This window comes from Vicugna pacos, chromosome 16, assembly GCF_048564905.1.
Source record: "Vicugna pacos chromosome 16, VicPac4, whole genome shotgun sequence".
NCBI lineage: Eukaryota > Metazoa > Chordata > Mammalia > Artiodactyla > Camelidae > Vicugna > Vicugna pacos.
Window position 1 is genome coordinate 5,774,068 of NC_133002.1, and position 15,530 is coordinate 5,789,597.

Below are 15,530 nucleotides of genomic sequence, written 5' to 3' on the forward strand. Positions count from 1 at the left end.
TACCACATGTATTACAAACATGTACTAAAATCGAAAGTTTATATTTATACAGAGCCTTTCATCTTGAAGGGGACTAAAGAGCTTTACAAACATATGTACATAAAAGGACGTCTGCACTGATAGGCAGGCAAGCTATCAATTCACCTGCTCCCCTATTTCTTCCAGCAGCCCAGGCTAGGAACACATGGTGTCAACAGATGCAGGTCTGTAACAGCTGCAAAGACATGTAACACGATAATCCAGATCGCCACGCACAGTCACTGAGAGAGGGCTTGCAACTTGCGAACAGCAACTGCTCTCCTCCAGTGCAGAAGCACCACGGCCATTTCCAGCTTTGTGTTTTTAAATTATTCTCTACCAAACTCAACTAATCACTTGACAAAATTGAATTTGATGCTGGAAATGGTTTCTGAATGCAAAATACTTTCTGTCTGATGATGAAAACTAGGTTGGAAAAATGCTCCTCCCTGCCCTTGTTAGATTTAGAGAGAGAGAGAAAAAAAAAAAAGGGTCACAACATTCAGGAGAAATGGTTCAAAATATTCTATCTAAGAATAGCTTTGTCTCAGAGGATTGGGTCATTACTTCAGAAGACAGTCATATTTTCCTCCCATTTAATTAGGGCACCGCAAGTTTTTCAGTCAAATTGCTTTATATGGACGGTCTATCTATATTATAGACACAATGGGGATTTTGTATTGAAAATCCTGCGATCACTATAAAAGCATACACAAGTGTGACAATGTGATTAGGAATATGACATTCACTGATTTCACCTAAGCCAAGCTGCCTTGTATGTTAACTTGAAAATAACAACCAAAGGAAATTCCATCACTGAATCCCCTTGTTTCAGCTTCTCCCTCCCTTCAATGTTTCTACGCAAGTGAAACCTAGTGAAAATGACACTCCCGGACTAAGGGCTAAGGAAGCAACAAAGGGGCAACACGCAGCTTGAAAGGGGCTTGCGAGAGTGGGTGGGTTTATGGTCTAGTGAGTTGCAGACTCAAGCTTTTTGGCCCTGGAAGTGCCACAGACTTCTTCCCTGATCACTGTCTGGCCGGGGCACGGACTAACCAAGGGGTTCTGGACTCTAACTGCCAATTACAATTTCACTGATACAGCCATAAATCATTTTTTAAAAATATCTAATTTCAGATTAGTTTTGATAACAGAACATTCCAATTAGCAGGAGTCTTAGTTTTAGGATTATCCGTCTAAACTAATTACCTTAAAGCGAGAAAGGGAAGAGGATCAAAAGAGGTACTGTGAGTAAGTTAAGGATAAGCATAAATAAATATTTGTTATTCTTGTACAAGTTCTAAGGAAGAAAATATTTATTTGGCCACCGTCTGATCCTGGAATAAACACGCAAGCGAGGGAGGAGGGAATGGGGAGGAGAAAGCAAGCAGAAGAGAACAGACTTATTTAACTGTTTTTATGTGGGTAAAATGATTTGTGCCACAGTATTTCCATAAGAAGTGGGACCATTATTTTCCTGTAGAAACACATTTGGTTTGAAAAGTATCACTGGACAGGATGTGAAAATCAAACCGAATGAATTATTCACAACCTCCGATCAGAGGTGATCATTATTTCTGATGCTCCAAACAGTGATTAGGATTCTGCCCTGAGATGTCATTTTCTCGCTGAGTAACACCAGCGATACAGAAAGGCATTATCTATCTATCCATACATGTATTTTTTTTCTCCTGGGAGGACCTTGGTTTAATATTACTATAACAGATAATAAAAACATGATAACATTAACATTTATTCTGATGGTGCCCATAAATGCCATTAGTTTGACACAAAGTGTCAACACTAATCATGACCCAAAATTAACACCAAAATTGACATCAACATTAATTTGTACTATCAATGTGAACAGGATGTGCAAGTGTACATAACACACACGTACACACACGTGCTTTCCAAAGCTGCTATTACTACAAAATAAAACAACGAGATTAAGCTCAATAAAGAAATCTGAAGGGAAAGCAAAGGGGCAGAACAGGACAGGAATTTGTTTTCAAGAGTGTAAGAAGCATCCGTCAACTCTAGCTATGCCGTGGGAAGCAGAAAGGCAGTGTCTTTGCCACGGTTGCCTTTCTTATGTCTCCACACTTTGAGTTCAGCTGCAATAATACCTTTCTGTATGGAATTTCTGAGAGGTTGCAGCTTTATCTGTTTTCCATGCTGAAAGTCTAAAAAGTGAGTTTTTCTGGCAAAGCCTCCAGTAGCCAGCGTTCTACCACTGCTAATGCCAGGAAGATGATCATCCTATGAGGCCCTGGGGCAGAAATACCAAGAATCCTAGAATGTTAGAGCTGAGACAGGCATCAATTGTATCATGAAGATGAAAAAACTAAGATCCAGAGAGAAGGAACCTGAACTTGAGTTCCTCTTCAGACAGGAGACAAAACGCTAACCTTTCTCCCCCTTTTGTATGTTGGATCAAATACTAAACCTTCACTTCTAATTAGATACAATAAAAAATAATTACAATTTTAAACCAGAATCTCATGGAAAAACATGCGTGATGAAATATTAGAAAATACCCTATAAGTCTTAAAAAGTGTGTTTTTAAACCATAAGACAATGCAATACTTGACTTATTTGGGCCATTCAGAAAAACCATGCTGCAAAACTGTCAATGCCTTTACACATTGTGTTAACTGCTGGATATCATGTTCCACTGCCTACTGTTGTATGATCACATAAAAAGAGCTGAAAACAATTTTCTTAACAGCTGAAAAACTCTTTTTTTTTCATGCTTGGATAATTCAAAAATGGCTGAATAAACTTACCTCAACCCTTCTAAAAAGTGATAAAAGGTCAAGAAAAATACCATTTTTAGAGCAAAAAAATTTTCTTCCTAGAGGTAATTCTTTAAAAATGTTACCAATGATTAGAAATAATAATTTTAAACAGGGGAATTATTTCTTCCTGTACTATTTATATATGTGAAACCACAGTACTTTTACCCACGTACAACACAATGCTTTAATAAACATATCAATTTAAAGAAATACATGCAGTGGAGCACATCCAAGCCAGTGGTATTTGAGAAATGAGGTGCTGGAATAATTGGCTGAAAGGGAAATTAACCAAGTTGGCCTACTACAGTTCAGGAAGCCTTGCCCATTAATCACGCAAACGAATGCTGAACTCTGATGCTCCACGCTACACCTCATCCTCTGGTGTCATCTGTTGCTGTCCTGATGCTCATTATTGCCTCTGGTTGGAGCTGTAAAATTTCTTGACATAGGGTACTATATCACACCCTTTTTCAGTAAAATCTTAAAACTCAAGATGTATGAAAATGCTGGCAGGTGCATCCTTTTGTTTAAAGGCTATCTTTAGGACTTACTTTTGAAAGACACTGAGGAGCCCTCCACACGAGCTGCTTTAGTCGACCCAGGGATGCATTAGGATTTTTCAAAGTCAGTCAAGCTCACTGGGCCTTGGTTTGCAAATGATGAAATGAGTCAAAAATCAACTAATCAACTTGATGAGAAATCTCCAGCCCCAGTAACTGGCATTCAGAAGGAATTTGAACAAAAGTGTATACATCCCCAAAGGACAGTGTTAGAGATATTCATCAGAAGTAATGGCAGGAAGACCTCGCTTTCAAAATTAGCCTCAATATTTCTGTAATGAGGGACTAACCTGCGGTCCTGAAAATCATTTCGGACAAAGACCTGTAGCCAAACATGCTCACTTAGGATGAAGATAAAAGAAGAAAAGTGTATGATAATTTTAATTAAGACAGCCTTACCACATATTCCATAAAATGTCTTTTTCTGCACTTGAATTTCCTATCTTGCTAGGCCAAAAAGGACTCAAAATTGGTTTTTTAAAGTCCTTGATGAAAAATAAGGTCAGTACAAATTATGAATGTTTGTATGTAATCAGTGGAATGTGATACTTCTCTGCTGAGGATCTCAAAGCCCTTACAAACATTCTCCCATCTTCAGGGATAGATTGGTGGCAAGGACCATTAGTCTCTTTTTATAACTTGAACAGTCAGTGCACAGACCATGATCCTGTTTTTCAGATCTGCTTTCCTCAGGTCTATTTCAGAGTTCACCTTCAGCGTATCACAATACAAATATGCCTCTTTCCCAACATATATCTACAAGACTGACATGGACTCAATTTCCACACCCAGCATGAAAAGGTAAACTGATTTCAAAAGAATGAAACAAAAGCACAGTAAAATACAACCAAATTAGCTTCACATCCATGGAGCTATTCTGAGGTGAAATTGAGTAAAACAATACAAAAGCCTAGTGTTAAACTAGAAAAATATTTGGGCTTTGTTTACATGAGAAATGGTCAGCCCTTTCCTTGCTCAGACATATACACGCTCCACAGACACATACACGCTCTCTCCAGTCAGAGTTTCAAAGCACAATGGGTTCCACTAGAATTTCAGTCCAGGAAAACCCAGGCAATTCCTTTGAGAGTATGGAAAATGTCAACCAAGTGAATTAAGACAGAGGGTTATGGTGGTTTTTCTAAAAGAAGAGGTCCTTTGGGTTAAGAGGTCTAGCCTAAGAACTGTCAAAATGGATCTGCTAATTAATTTCTTCCAATCTTTCAGGCTTAGATAAGCTTACCAACTTTCTTTTCCTATCCAACTCCTAAATTTTATTTTTGTTTTTATACTCAAATTAGAGATTTCAAAGCACTGTAGTAATACGTAAGTAAGGAGTGTCAAACTGGTAAGATTTATTTCAGGTAGTCAGTAGATGCAGGGCTATTTGTCATATCACTCTCCACATTTTTCTATAGATTTGAAATATTTTATAATAGAAGAGTTAGTAATGGCCTATAATGAAAAAAATATGAAAAGGAATATATATATATATATATATATATACACACACACACACACACACACATATATATAAATGAATCACTATGCTGTACACCAGAAATTGACACAACATTGTAAATTGACTATATTTCAGTTAGAAAAAAAATTAAAGAGATGCTTGTGCCTTGGTGGACTGTGACAAGAGTGTCTCGCCAACAATTAAATGACAATTAAATGAGCAAGGCTGGGAAGTTCTAGAACTGAATGCCTAATCTCTACCATTTCCCCCCACAGAATTTAAAGTGTAACTGAAACTGAGACACCAGTCATCATGGCAGCTAGCCTTTAAACTTTCATTTATACTACCTTTTTTCCTCCTTGTGCATCCTCTTCCTAAAAAAAAAAAATGTTTCCTGTAAAAATGTGTAGTCATTATATAAAATTTAACAGATCTCCACCCAAAGGGTTAAGAATGCAATCACACATGGTAGGAATGCCAGGCAAAGCCTACTATACCAACTGAAAAAAGAGGGAAGCATACTGCTCTGGATTTGCCTCACCCAACAGGGCAATTCAAGAGGCTTGTCTGAATGCCAGGTTGCTGAGAAGGAAAAACCCTGACACCTAGTGCCCATCTGAAAAAACGAAGACTTGGAGCCACTTCATTTCTTAAGCGTGGTCGTGTGTGTAGAGGTGGTCATCAAATTGCATTCGATTTGGAATATACTTAACACCCAGGAAAAACTTTCAGGAAAAAAAATGTAATACCATGCAAGAATTCCCATCTCTGATTACCAATCCTTTTCGGAGTACACATCCTAAACCTAATTATTATAACTGCTTCTAAACATAGCACTTTCTTCTCATCTCAGTCTTTCGTTATGAGAGGAGCAATGGGAGGGAATGGACAGCTTCATACTGTTAAAAAGCCCGTGTTCTGAAACAGAAGGAAAACAGGGTCCTAATTTCTATCCATAATCATTGCCATAAAAGGTGCCTGTCTATCATATCTTTCGTCATTGCCCAATTTGAAGATTTATCATCTAGCTCCCAGAGCAGTTAAAGGAAATACAATAAAAGAATGCTAATAACACTTCAAGACAAATAAGAACATAGTCTCAAGAAGGCTAGTGCTTCCTTTGTCCTACCAGTTAAAGTTAAGTTGTTCTCCGTCAAGTCAGTTATAATCCTTGGCTTGATCCTAGCTTGAGCCTTTTAATAACAGGATTTGGTGCGAAAAGCAGCTGCACTGGATTGTGAACTGTTACTCAAAATGTTCCCACCTACAATTACAGCTTCCGCCAAATGATCAAAACAGGTTAGCAAACTGGCAGGAAAATGAAAACAATTCCCCTCAAATTGAGACGTGGTCAGAGCAGAACTGTTAGTGAGCTGCACCTTCTGTATCCAGGCTCAGCAGCACACTTGCATTTAGCTGTGTATTTACATACAGTGCCCATCACAGGAGCATCACAGCAGCTAGAAATGAAATCAGTTCAGTCTATGTTGCAACCACATTTTCCTCAATTTTCATCTTTACTTGAAACTATTAAAAAAAAAAACCAAAAACCCTAGACAACTCATCTTTGGAGCTATTTGCAAGTAACGCAGTTCACAGATTTGATCTACATCTTTTTTATTCCCATTCTAAATTCATACTAAAATCAATGCCATTCAAATCTGACAATGAGAAAAATGTGTTCTCCTATACCCTTCATCATGCGTTAAGGTGGCATTCCTGCAGCTACATCTCTCTTGGTGGGGAAGGGACAACTAGGAAAATAGAAAGGAGCTAACACCGCTCTCTCCTTCTTTTAGCACGGGCACAAATGTTCAAAATGCAGGTCACATCTCTGCTGAAACAGCCAATATTCTTCCTCAAATGGCAAACAAGTTACCTAAAACTAAATGGAACTGAATTGTTCCAAGTCCTGGTCCCATCACCATTTTACCTATTTACTGTCCTGGAAAAAAAATAGGGAAGAAAGACTGGCTACCCATACAGCCGATGGTCTGATAAGTACAGGTTTTCTGCCTTTGATTATGGGGAAAAGCATCTCAGTTCATGGGGAAACTCTGCAGGAATCTCTTGTTTTACCTGTATTCCTTATATCCACGTGCTGGCTTTTAAACCCAGAAACTCCAATTCTTCAGGGTAATGCAATATCACCCACAATGATGACCTGGTAGAGCCGTCACCTTTGGAGAGCACCGCATTATGATGATTTAATGTCTATGTAGCATCAATGCATTTACATTGAGTCTTGGCTCTCAGAACATTAGCAGGTCAATTTTTTATTCCTTTTTTAATAAAACTATTTCTCAAGGCTCTGTTCAGATGCCTACTCTCTTTGGGATAGGACCGATTTGCTCCAAATCTCATCAGCATGCGCTCTTTTCTTTCCCCTCGCATCATTCTTGGGGTAATATGTAGAGTGCCAGGCTCATGACAAACTTGCCTCTTTGGCCAAAGAAAATTAAACTGCAATAGCTGAAAGTCGACTTGCCCTGATAAAACTGGGCTCAGCACGAGGAAATACGTCCTCCTGACACCTTGTCATCTCTTAGGCACAGCTGTCCCTCAGAGTTCTGACTGCTGAAACTCCATCTTTAGATGGGTCAGTCTCTTAGTGGACATGTTCCATTGTATGTCCAAGATATTGGTAACAGTGTTTGATACTAATACTAACCTCATTCCTGTCATGCAGTGCCCTATAATCTAGCTCCGGCCACTGACTGGCTTCATCAGCCATCCTGGGCGTTAGTCACTAACTGCTCACAAAAGAACCTCGGTCTCGCTCCTCCCGAGCTCAAAGGCTCAGAAACAGCAAGCTGACACTCAGCTTCAATCTTAGTCAATCATTTGAAGAAAAGGAAAAGAGAAAGAAAATAGGCAACTAAGAAGGGAAAAGAGTAGAACAAGAAGAAAGTAAGAACTGATGAAAAGCAAAAGAAAAAAAATTTTTAAATTTTTTTTAATTGAAGTATAGTCAGTTTACAATGTCATGTCAATTTCTGATGTACAGCATAATGTTTGAGTCATACATACACATACATATATTCCTTTTCATATTAAAAGAAAAATTTTAAATACTATTAGATTTCTAGATTTCAAGATTATTAAAGCACTGGGCAAAGGAAAACGTATGGTCCCTATATTGACCCTACCACTCATAGCTGTAGTCCTGTGCCACTGTCTTAAGACATCCCTTTCCCAAGGTTTGTTGAGTCTTGAAAGGGTTAAAAAAAAACCTTTAATTTTTTTTTTGTATTCGTGTGTGTGTGTGTGTGCGCGCGCGCGCGCGTGTGTGCGTACGTGTGTGTGGTCTTTGGGTACAGAGTCCCGTATAATAAGACTATTTGTATTCATACTGGCAGAGTAAACACTACATGTTCATGCCCAGGCAGCTCTGTGCTTGTAATTTCAGCAAGAACAGAGCTCTGTCCCTCTGGGACTTCACTATTCCCCCAGTCTCCATTCGCTCAAACACAGAATGAGAGCAGAGAGGAAGCGGGAGAGAAAGATCATGGCAAGAGGTTTCACACAGCACTGCAGCTAGCTTTCACGTGGCCAAAAATCTCATTTTGTGTTTTAATTACATTAGTTAAAAGCGTTTTTCTCTCAGCTGTTCACAGGGGTGCCTTCCATTCCTGAAGACTACGCTGTTGAATGAATCAGAATTTAAGTCTCGCACAATGAAGCTTTTCTTTGCTGTGGAGGGGTTCATTCTGTAGTTGCCACACACAGTGGTATAAATCACTGCTTCAACTTTGTGTGTTAACAAGCATACATATATCTACTCTCCCCAAAATCCTACGCATCCTTCCTCCCTACTCTCTTCCTTTGCTTTTTGTCGAGGCGTTAGATTAGAAGAACTCCTACAAGTCTAATACTCTCCGTCTGGTCCAATGCTTGTACCCATCTTAATACCAAATCACCCACCTTTGGCATCCGCTGAACAGCTCCACACCTTGTACATATAATAACATTTTTTGAAAAAGATATTGCATAAAATGGGGGAAAAATGCATTTATCTCCAAACGTCTACCCAGCCTGCTTATGGTGAACATCCAGGTAAAGATTACTCCTTGTACGGAATGAGATTTATCTAGGGATTATATCTATGGTTGAAATAAAAACATCTCATTTGAGGTTTATTACTATTATCATTGCTGTTATAACTGTACATTAGAAGCATGGTTAAAATTAAGAAGAATCCCAATGCACGAAGGAGGTTACAGGGTATGAGGTAGAATATGACATTTTATTATTATTAACAGTGCACTGTAGAAAAAAAGAATCCTAAGCTAGAAAATACATTCCTAGGTCACTATCAGACGTGGGTTCTCTGTTACCTTCTTTCATGTTAAATTTCCTGATTCTGACTGAGCCCCTTTAAGACGAAAGTATTTACTATGCTCATAGCAGCACCAGATCAAATTATCTGAGAATGGAAAGCATACCAAAAAATGTATACTAGTATGCAAATAATTATCCAAATCAGGAAGAATAACAAGCAAAAAATACTTTAAATGCTTTTATTATAGGAAATCTCAAAATTTCAAAGAAACAAAAATAGAGAAAATAATCTATTCCTATGTACCTATCACCTAGCTTCAGTTAACAACTCATGACCAATCTTGTTTCGTCTACACTCCCACATCCACCAGCCCCCATTATTGTGAAGCAAATCTGAGACATTCGATTATTTCATCTGTAACTATTCTAAGTATGTCTGCCTTACAGAAAACAATACTTGTTTACAAAGCAAAATTGTAATACCACTTAAAATAATGGGATACCATTACCACACCTAAAAAAATCAATGACAGTTCTTTGATACCCAGTCAATGTTCTCTGGTTAAAGAATTCTACCAGTAAGACTACTAATTCTACCAATAAGACGACCATGCTGCCTGTGCCACTGGGATCTTAATTAATATACTATGTAATGGCCACCCCCACGGGAAGCTGGCACTGGTGGACACAGAGGTAAGAAAGGAAGGACGGGGACTCAGCCACTTGCCTCGTTTCCTCCTGGAAGTCTGTTCATGTGAACCAGTTGACCTTGATCGTCCAACACGAGCTCCGTATAGGTCAGCAGGTCAGAAGGCAGAGGGGGTGATGGAAGGAATGCTTGAGTGGACATAGACTCCCAGAGTTTGATCAGGGACTAGAGGAGGAGAGAAGTTTGACTAATCAGTAACAATTGAGCATTTCAACATGGACAAAAACAAACATCAAGATTCAATCAATCTAGTTTTGCTCTGTCTTTTCCAAGTGTTCTGCAGAGCATCGAAACGTTAGACCAAATTCTGTAGCTCTCATTCTCAGTTAAAATGGATTTGTAATTATTTTTCACATGATGTTTTTTATATATCAAAAATCAGGCACTTTCCCAACAAAGTCCAACTACTGAGTGATCATGAATCAGCATGAGAGCATTAATAAATACAACAGACTTAATGATATCCCAGGAAAATTAAAATAAAAAAACTAAATAAGTAGCATCAATCTCTCTTCAAAAAGGAAGAAAAATCCTAGAGAAACTTGGCCATAGAAGAACAACCAGGAAAGTGACATGACACTCAGCTAATACAAAGAAAACCCAAGAAAGCAAGAATCGAGTTCCTGCTAGAGGTTCAGGGAAGCATCCTTTCTAAGCTACAGGCCCACGCATGGGAATTAGGTTACTCTAGGTGCATGACTGCTTGTAAATTTGCAGATCAATTCTGCTCAAATTCGAGAAAACAGACAGACACGCCTCTCATTTTAAAACCATTTTCATTTCCATTTCCAACTTCATATTACCAAAACAAATGCTGCATGAAGTGGGAACTAGTTCATTTTTTTTGTTGTTGTTTGCTTGCCTCAAAGCAACATTTAAAGCCAGTACGATTCACTCATACCTACAGGTCCAAATCACTGTGTTTATGTCTATTCTATAGGAAGAATTATGCAGAATGTGATTTCTGTTTATAGCACTGGCACAGGGGGAGCAGAATCAACATTCAACTTCCAGGCCAACCATGCCAGGAATACTGAATGAAGATAGCTATGTTTCAAGAGAGATAACTTGTAAACAAATGGTTACATAAAGGAAATTTCTTGTATTTCTGAATAATACAGGAATTACAGATAGACTATTTACTAAGACCGCATATATCACTTTGTCAAAGTTCAAATGTGGTAATATTGGCATTACTGACTAGGAGACATGGAAAAATCCTATATTCATAGACTTTGTTTTTAAGAACAAATTCAGTATTCTTTTGATACCTTTATCTGTTGCATTTTCTGCTGGCGATATACTTTTCTTGCCTTCTATTGATGGAAGAAAAATCTGCAGCCTCGAGATGATTCACCATACAGATCAAAGGAATTTATTCTCATATAGAGGATGAGATTCATAATGTCATATTTTCTCATACTAGTTTTTATTCAGCTGTAATAAATCTCCCACAAAAAGAACTGATACTTTAAATTGTGTATCATGAACTCTGCATCCATTTGTATATGTTATATATTGATTCTCATCATATTAACCTAGGCTATCAGTTAGAGACCCTGGGTTATTTTGGAAAATAGGAAGGTGAGAACTAGAGTTTCAAACCTCTTTTTAACATCCATAATTTGAACATAGGCTTTGGAAATAGACTCCTCCCACAGGTCATCGTAAACTATGATCACAGGCATGTGGTCTCAGTTTACTCTTTTCTATTCAACAGAGGCTTCTATCCTCACTGTTCCTCCTGTTAATTCATAAAGAAAGAGCCATCAACATCTGGGTTGGCAACCACTAAACCTCGAAAGAGAAAGAAATGAGAAAACTGTCAAGATATTTCCTGCCCTTTGGGAGTGCCCTATTCCAGTCTAAGCTGCATCTGATGAAAATTCACGGAAAACCTTGCCTCTGTGGAACATGTCGGAGCCCCCCAGTTAGCCACCTTACCTGCCGAAACATCTCTGGGATATCATATATGTATGTTGTCCCTAAGGACTGTGCCTGGAACCTCTTTGATTGAAGCAGGTCTTTGGTCACATATGGAGTGTTGATTAACATTCCATGTAATGGTCCCTGTTTGTCTCCATATGCTTGAAACATGATCTGCAGGAAAAAGAGGATGGCATGGGGAGTTAAAAGAGAGAGAAAAAAAATCAGATTAGCTGCCTAGGGGGACTTTTTTCACAAACGTTATTTCTTGAAACACATTTTTGGCGGGCTGAGTAGCTAAGATATGCTTCTTAACATTGTTGTACATGGTGCTCTCACCTCTTTATAGAGTAACCAACTCCAAAAAAAATGGTATGTAACCAACCACACGTCACAGGCTGCTGTCACTTTTGGATTAGTTGAAATCAACAAGAAAGTACAGCATAAATTTCATATTTCAGACACCGACTGCCAACGCTTGCCTTCTAAAGTAACTTGAATCCCATACATTCAGAAACGAGGTATGTCAACTAACCTACTAAGCAGTCGTAGTATTTAAATTGAAGGACAGCACTGAAGAGAATTCTTTTCTCTTCTCAACAGCAGAAGACCAGGTCAAGGCTCTACCAGGTCATCTATATTTTAGTCTATTTGATTAGAAGGTGCTTCATAAGTATGAATAGCCACACAAACATTTCTGCCACAAGTGGATTTCATCCATCCATCTAGCTAGCTAATTGTTAGCTCATAAGACATAGCCTACAGTAAAAACATATCTATATTACTAAATTATATATATAATATACATATATTTCCCCAGTATACTACAGCCACAACTAGTGACTAGCTCCTGTAACACCTATGTTGTCACATAATAAAATCACCACACCAGTTTTTAATCATTTTAACTCCAATATTTCTAGAAGAGTACTTCATACTTCATATATTTAGATAGTTTTATTTGCTTATGAATATTTATAAAGGATGCCATTATTTCAATTCAATGAATATTTATTGAGTGCCCAGAGGCTGCATGACACTAAACTAGGCACTTTATGTATGAATACATAAAATATAGATTCCCAATGCAGTGTATACAAATGGAGATTGGGATGTGTATATATACCCACATATCTATTTGGGACCAAAATATAAGCTTAAGTCTACCATTAATGAATAGATTTGCATACCTGCTAAACAGGCATAAGAAAAGAATTAAGTACTTTCCTAAATCCTGGGTACGGTTCAGCTGAGTGAATTCTTAGCCCTTTAGATTAGACAAATGAACGTGTTCTGCTGACTTGTCAGTCAGGTCCTGTTCTGGGCAAAATTCGTCCTGGACTGCTTAAAACCCCACAGAATGGAGAGACCCCAGTCCTCATCCCCACGACCGATGGTCAAAGTCATCAGGTGGGAGGTAGAATCAGCAATGTCTGAGTAATGTGAGAGGTAGAATTAGTCTTGTTTCAAGAGATTCAAAGTGTGAAGCGAGGCCAGGGTGTTAAGTATGTGGAAACTGAACCTAAAGGAGATAACCCAATTCAAAGTAAGAAAAAAGGGGCAAAAGCCCCAGGTTCTTGGAACTACACTCCTGCCTATTAGGAAAGACAAGACCTGCAGGTATAGTTGTGTCAAGGTCTGGAATAATGTTAGGCTTGTTGGAATTAAGCAACGTAACTGTGCGGACTGAGAAAAGGGGTTGGAGAAAGCCCCCCAGGTATTTTCCTTGATGGTAGGAATTTAAAGTGGTACAACCTCCCTGGCAAACAGTTTGGCAATTTCTTATACAATTAAATATATACTTACTATAACTCAATAATTACACTCATACGTTTACTCAAGAGAAATGAAAACATATCTACACAAATATTTGTAAATGAATGTTCATAGCAGCTTTACTCATAACAGCCCAAAATGGAAAATAAAATCTTAAATGTCCATTGACAGATGAATGAATGTAAAAATTCTGATGTAGCTATAAAATGGAATACAACTCAGCAATGAAAAGGAACATACCCATAGTCCATGCACCATGGATGAATCTCAAAAACACTATGCTGAGCAAAAAGAGCCAGACACAAAATAATATATGTCGTCCGATTTCACTTATATGAAATTCTAGGACAGGCAACACTGCTCTACAACAATAGAAAGCAGATCAGTGGGTGCCTGGGGCTGGGGCTGGTGCCTTTACCTTTGACTGCAAAGGAGAACAAGACAACTTTTGAGGGTGTTGAGTGTTCTCTATCATGATTGTGATGGGGTTACACAGGTTTTTACAATTTCAGAATGAATTGAACTGTACACATAGAATGAGTGCATTTTATTACATGTAAGTTGTATCTCAATAAAGATGATTTGGAAATGTGGATTTCTCTCTTATACTACACACTGGACATCAACCGACTTATGCAATGGATTACCCAAATCTTCCCGTTATGACTGCCTGACATCAGTATTCATTACAGCTAATACCAGGAAGACTATTCAAGGAAAATGAGAGAAAATGAAACTCGGGCTAGTCAACCTTGCTCCTTATTGGCTGAAAGAATAAAAAATTATCCTGGAGCAAGAGGTTGATACTACTGGGAGCCTCTGAATGGTCAGTTATCTAGCTACGTTATCTATGTTAATTCCATTTTGTACCATAATGGCCATAGTAATTAAAAATTGGTAACATGTATGTTCTACAAGTTCATGAAAATATGTACACATTTTATATAACACATATCTTTCACCAGAGGCCATTAAAAGGGCTTTTCTTGGACAGCAATCTCTGATCCCATCGTTGGCTCCCCTAGACCCATGTACTTAATTTATAAGGGCACAAACCACAATCACACTACATGGAAATTAAATATCTGTCTTCTAACATGATGTAAATTTCTTGAAATGAGACCACTTTTTATCTTTGTATACACATGGTCAATAAATGTTCAATCAATGAACAAATGAATGAATGACACACATGGTTCTACATTGTTTTAAATTTATATAAAGACTCACTAGAGCAAAGAAAGGGAAAAACACAAACTGGCAATAAGCATCAAGCAGGCACTAGGAGTGCCAGAGCTGAGTCAGAAGCTGCTCCTTCTGCGGGCTCCCTCCTCCAGCTACGGGCTTTTCAGTTCACATGTGGTAGTGGCTGTCGAACTCTCTCAACTGAAGAGCCTGAGGGAGACCCCTATCCTTAGGGCTTCCTAAATATACAGGACCCATGGGAAGAGGGGTTCTCCCCCAGGCTAAAGGTAGCTCATTCGTTCAGTACTAAACCCCGACTGAAGGCATCTGTGTCTTTCATGCCCCTGTGTCATGCTAGCCAGCATGAGGGAAATCTAAGAGCTTTCTAATAAAAGAAAGGGGGGAAAATGTAGTTATGAAGAACAAACATATTTATCAAAAACATTAAAATCTCAAGTGGCCATCTTATTTTTCACAAGAATAGACCTGCCTTGAAGCCACTGTAGAAGTTAATTAAAAACATCCCTGGCCCATGGAAAGCTTTGACTGAAAATGTCTTTAAGGTTGCCCTGAAAACATCAAATGCAGCAAAAAATCATTGAATCTTCTTTCTCTTGCTCACCCCTTGCACTCCTGTGTACACTTTCTCTCTCTGTTTTAACTGTTCACTTCTCATGGGATAGCTTTCTCTGGCCATCTCACTGGGAATCAAAGCACAAAATGAAAGGTCACTCTGACAACTATCCAAACCCAGAACTTTAAAATTCATCTTCGAAATATGGGCAAAAATGTCTTGTCTTATTGCTGTTCCC

At 38.4% G+C, this 15,530-nt stretch overlaps 1 protein-coding gene across 6 annotated transcripts in view; it reads right to left on the reverse strand.

Moving 5' to 3' along the window:
• Positions 1-15,530, reverse strand: part of ACACA (acetyl-CoA carboxylase alpha) — a 222,571-nt gene that overhangs the window by 73,122 nt on the left and 133,919 nt on the right. For all 6 annotated transcript variants that reach the window (XM_072940295.1, XM_072940294.1, XM_072940296.1 and 3 more), the window contains 2 exons: positions 11,776-11,931; positions 9,850-9,996 (listed from right to left, as the gene is read on the reverse strand). In XM_072940295.1, the coding sequence (XP_072796396.1) occupies positions 9,850-9,996; positions 11,776-11,931 (303 nt within the window). The remainder of the gene's footprint in view (positions 1-9,849; positions 9,997-11,775; positions 11,932-15,530) is intronic.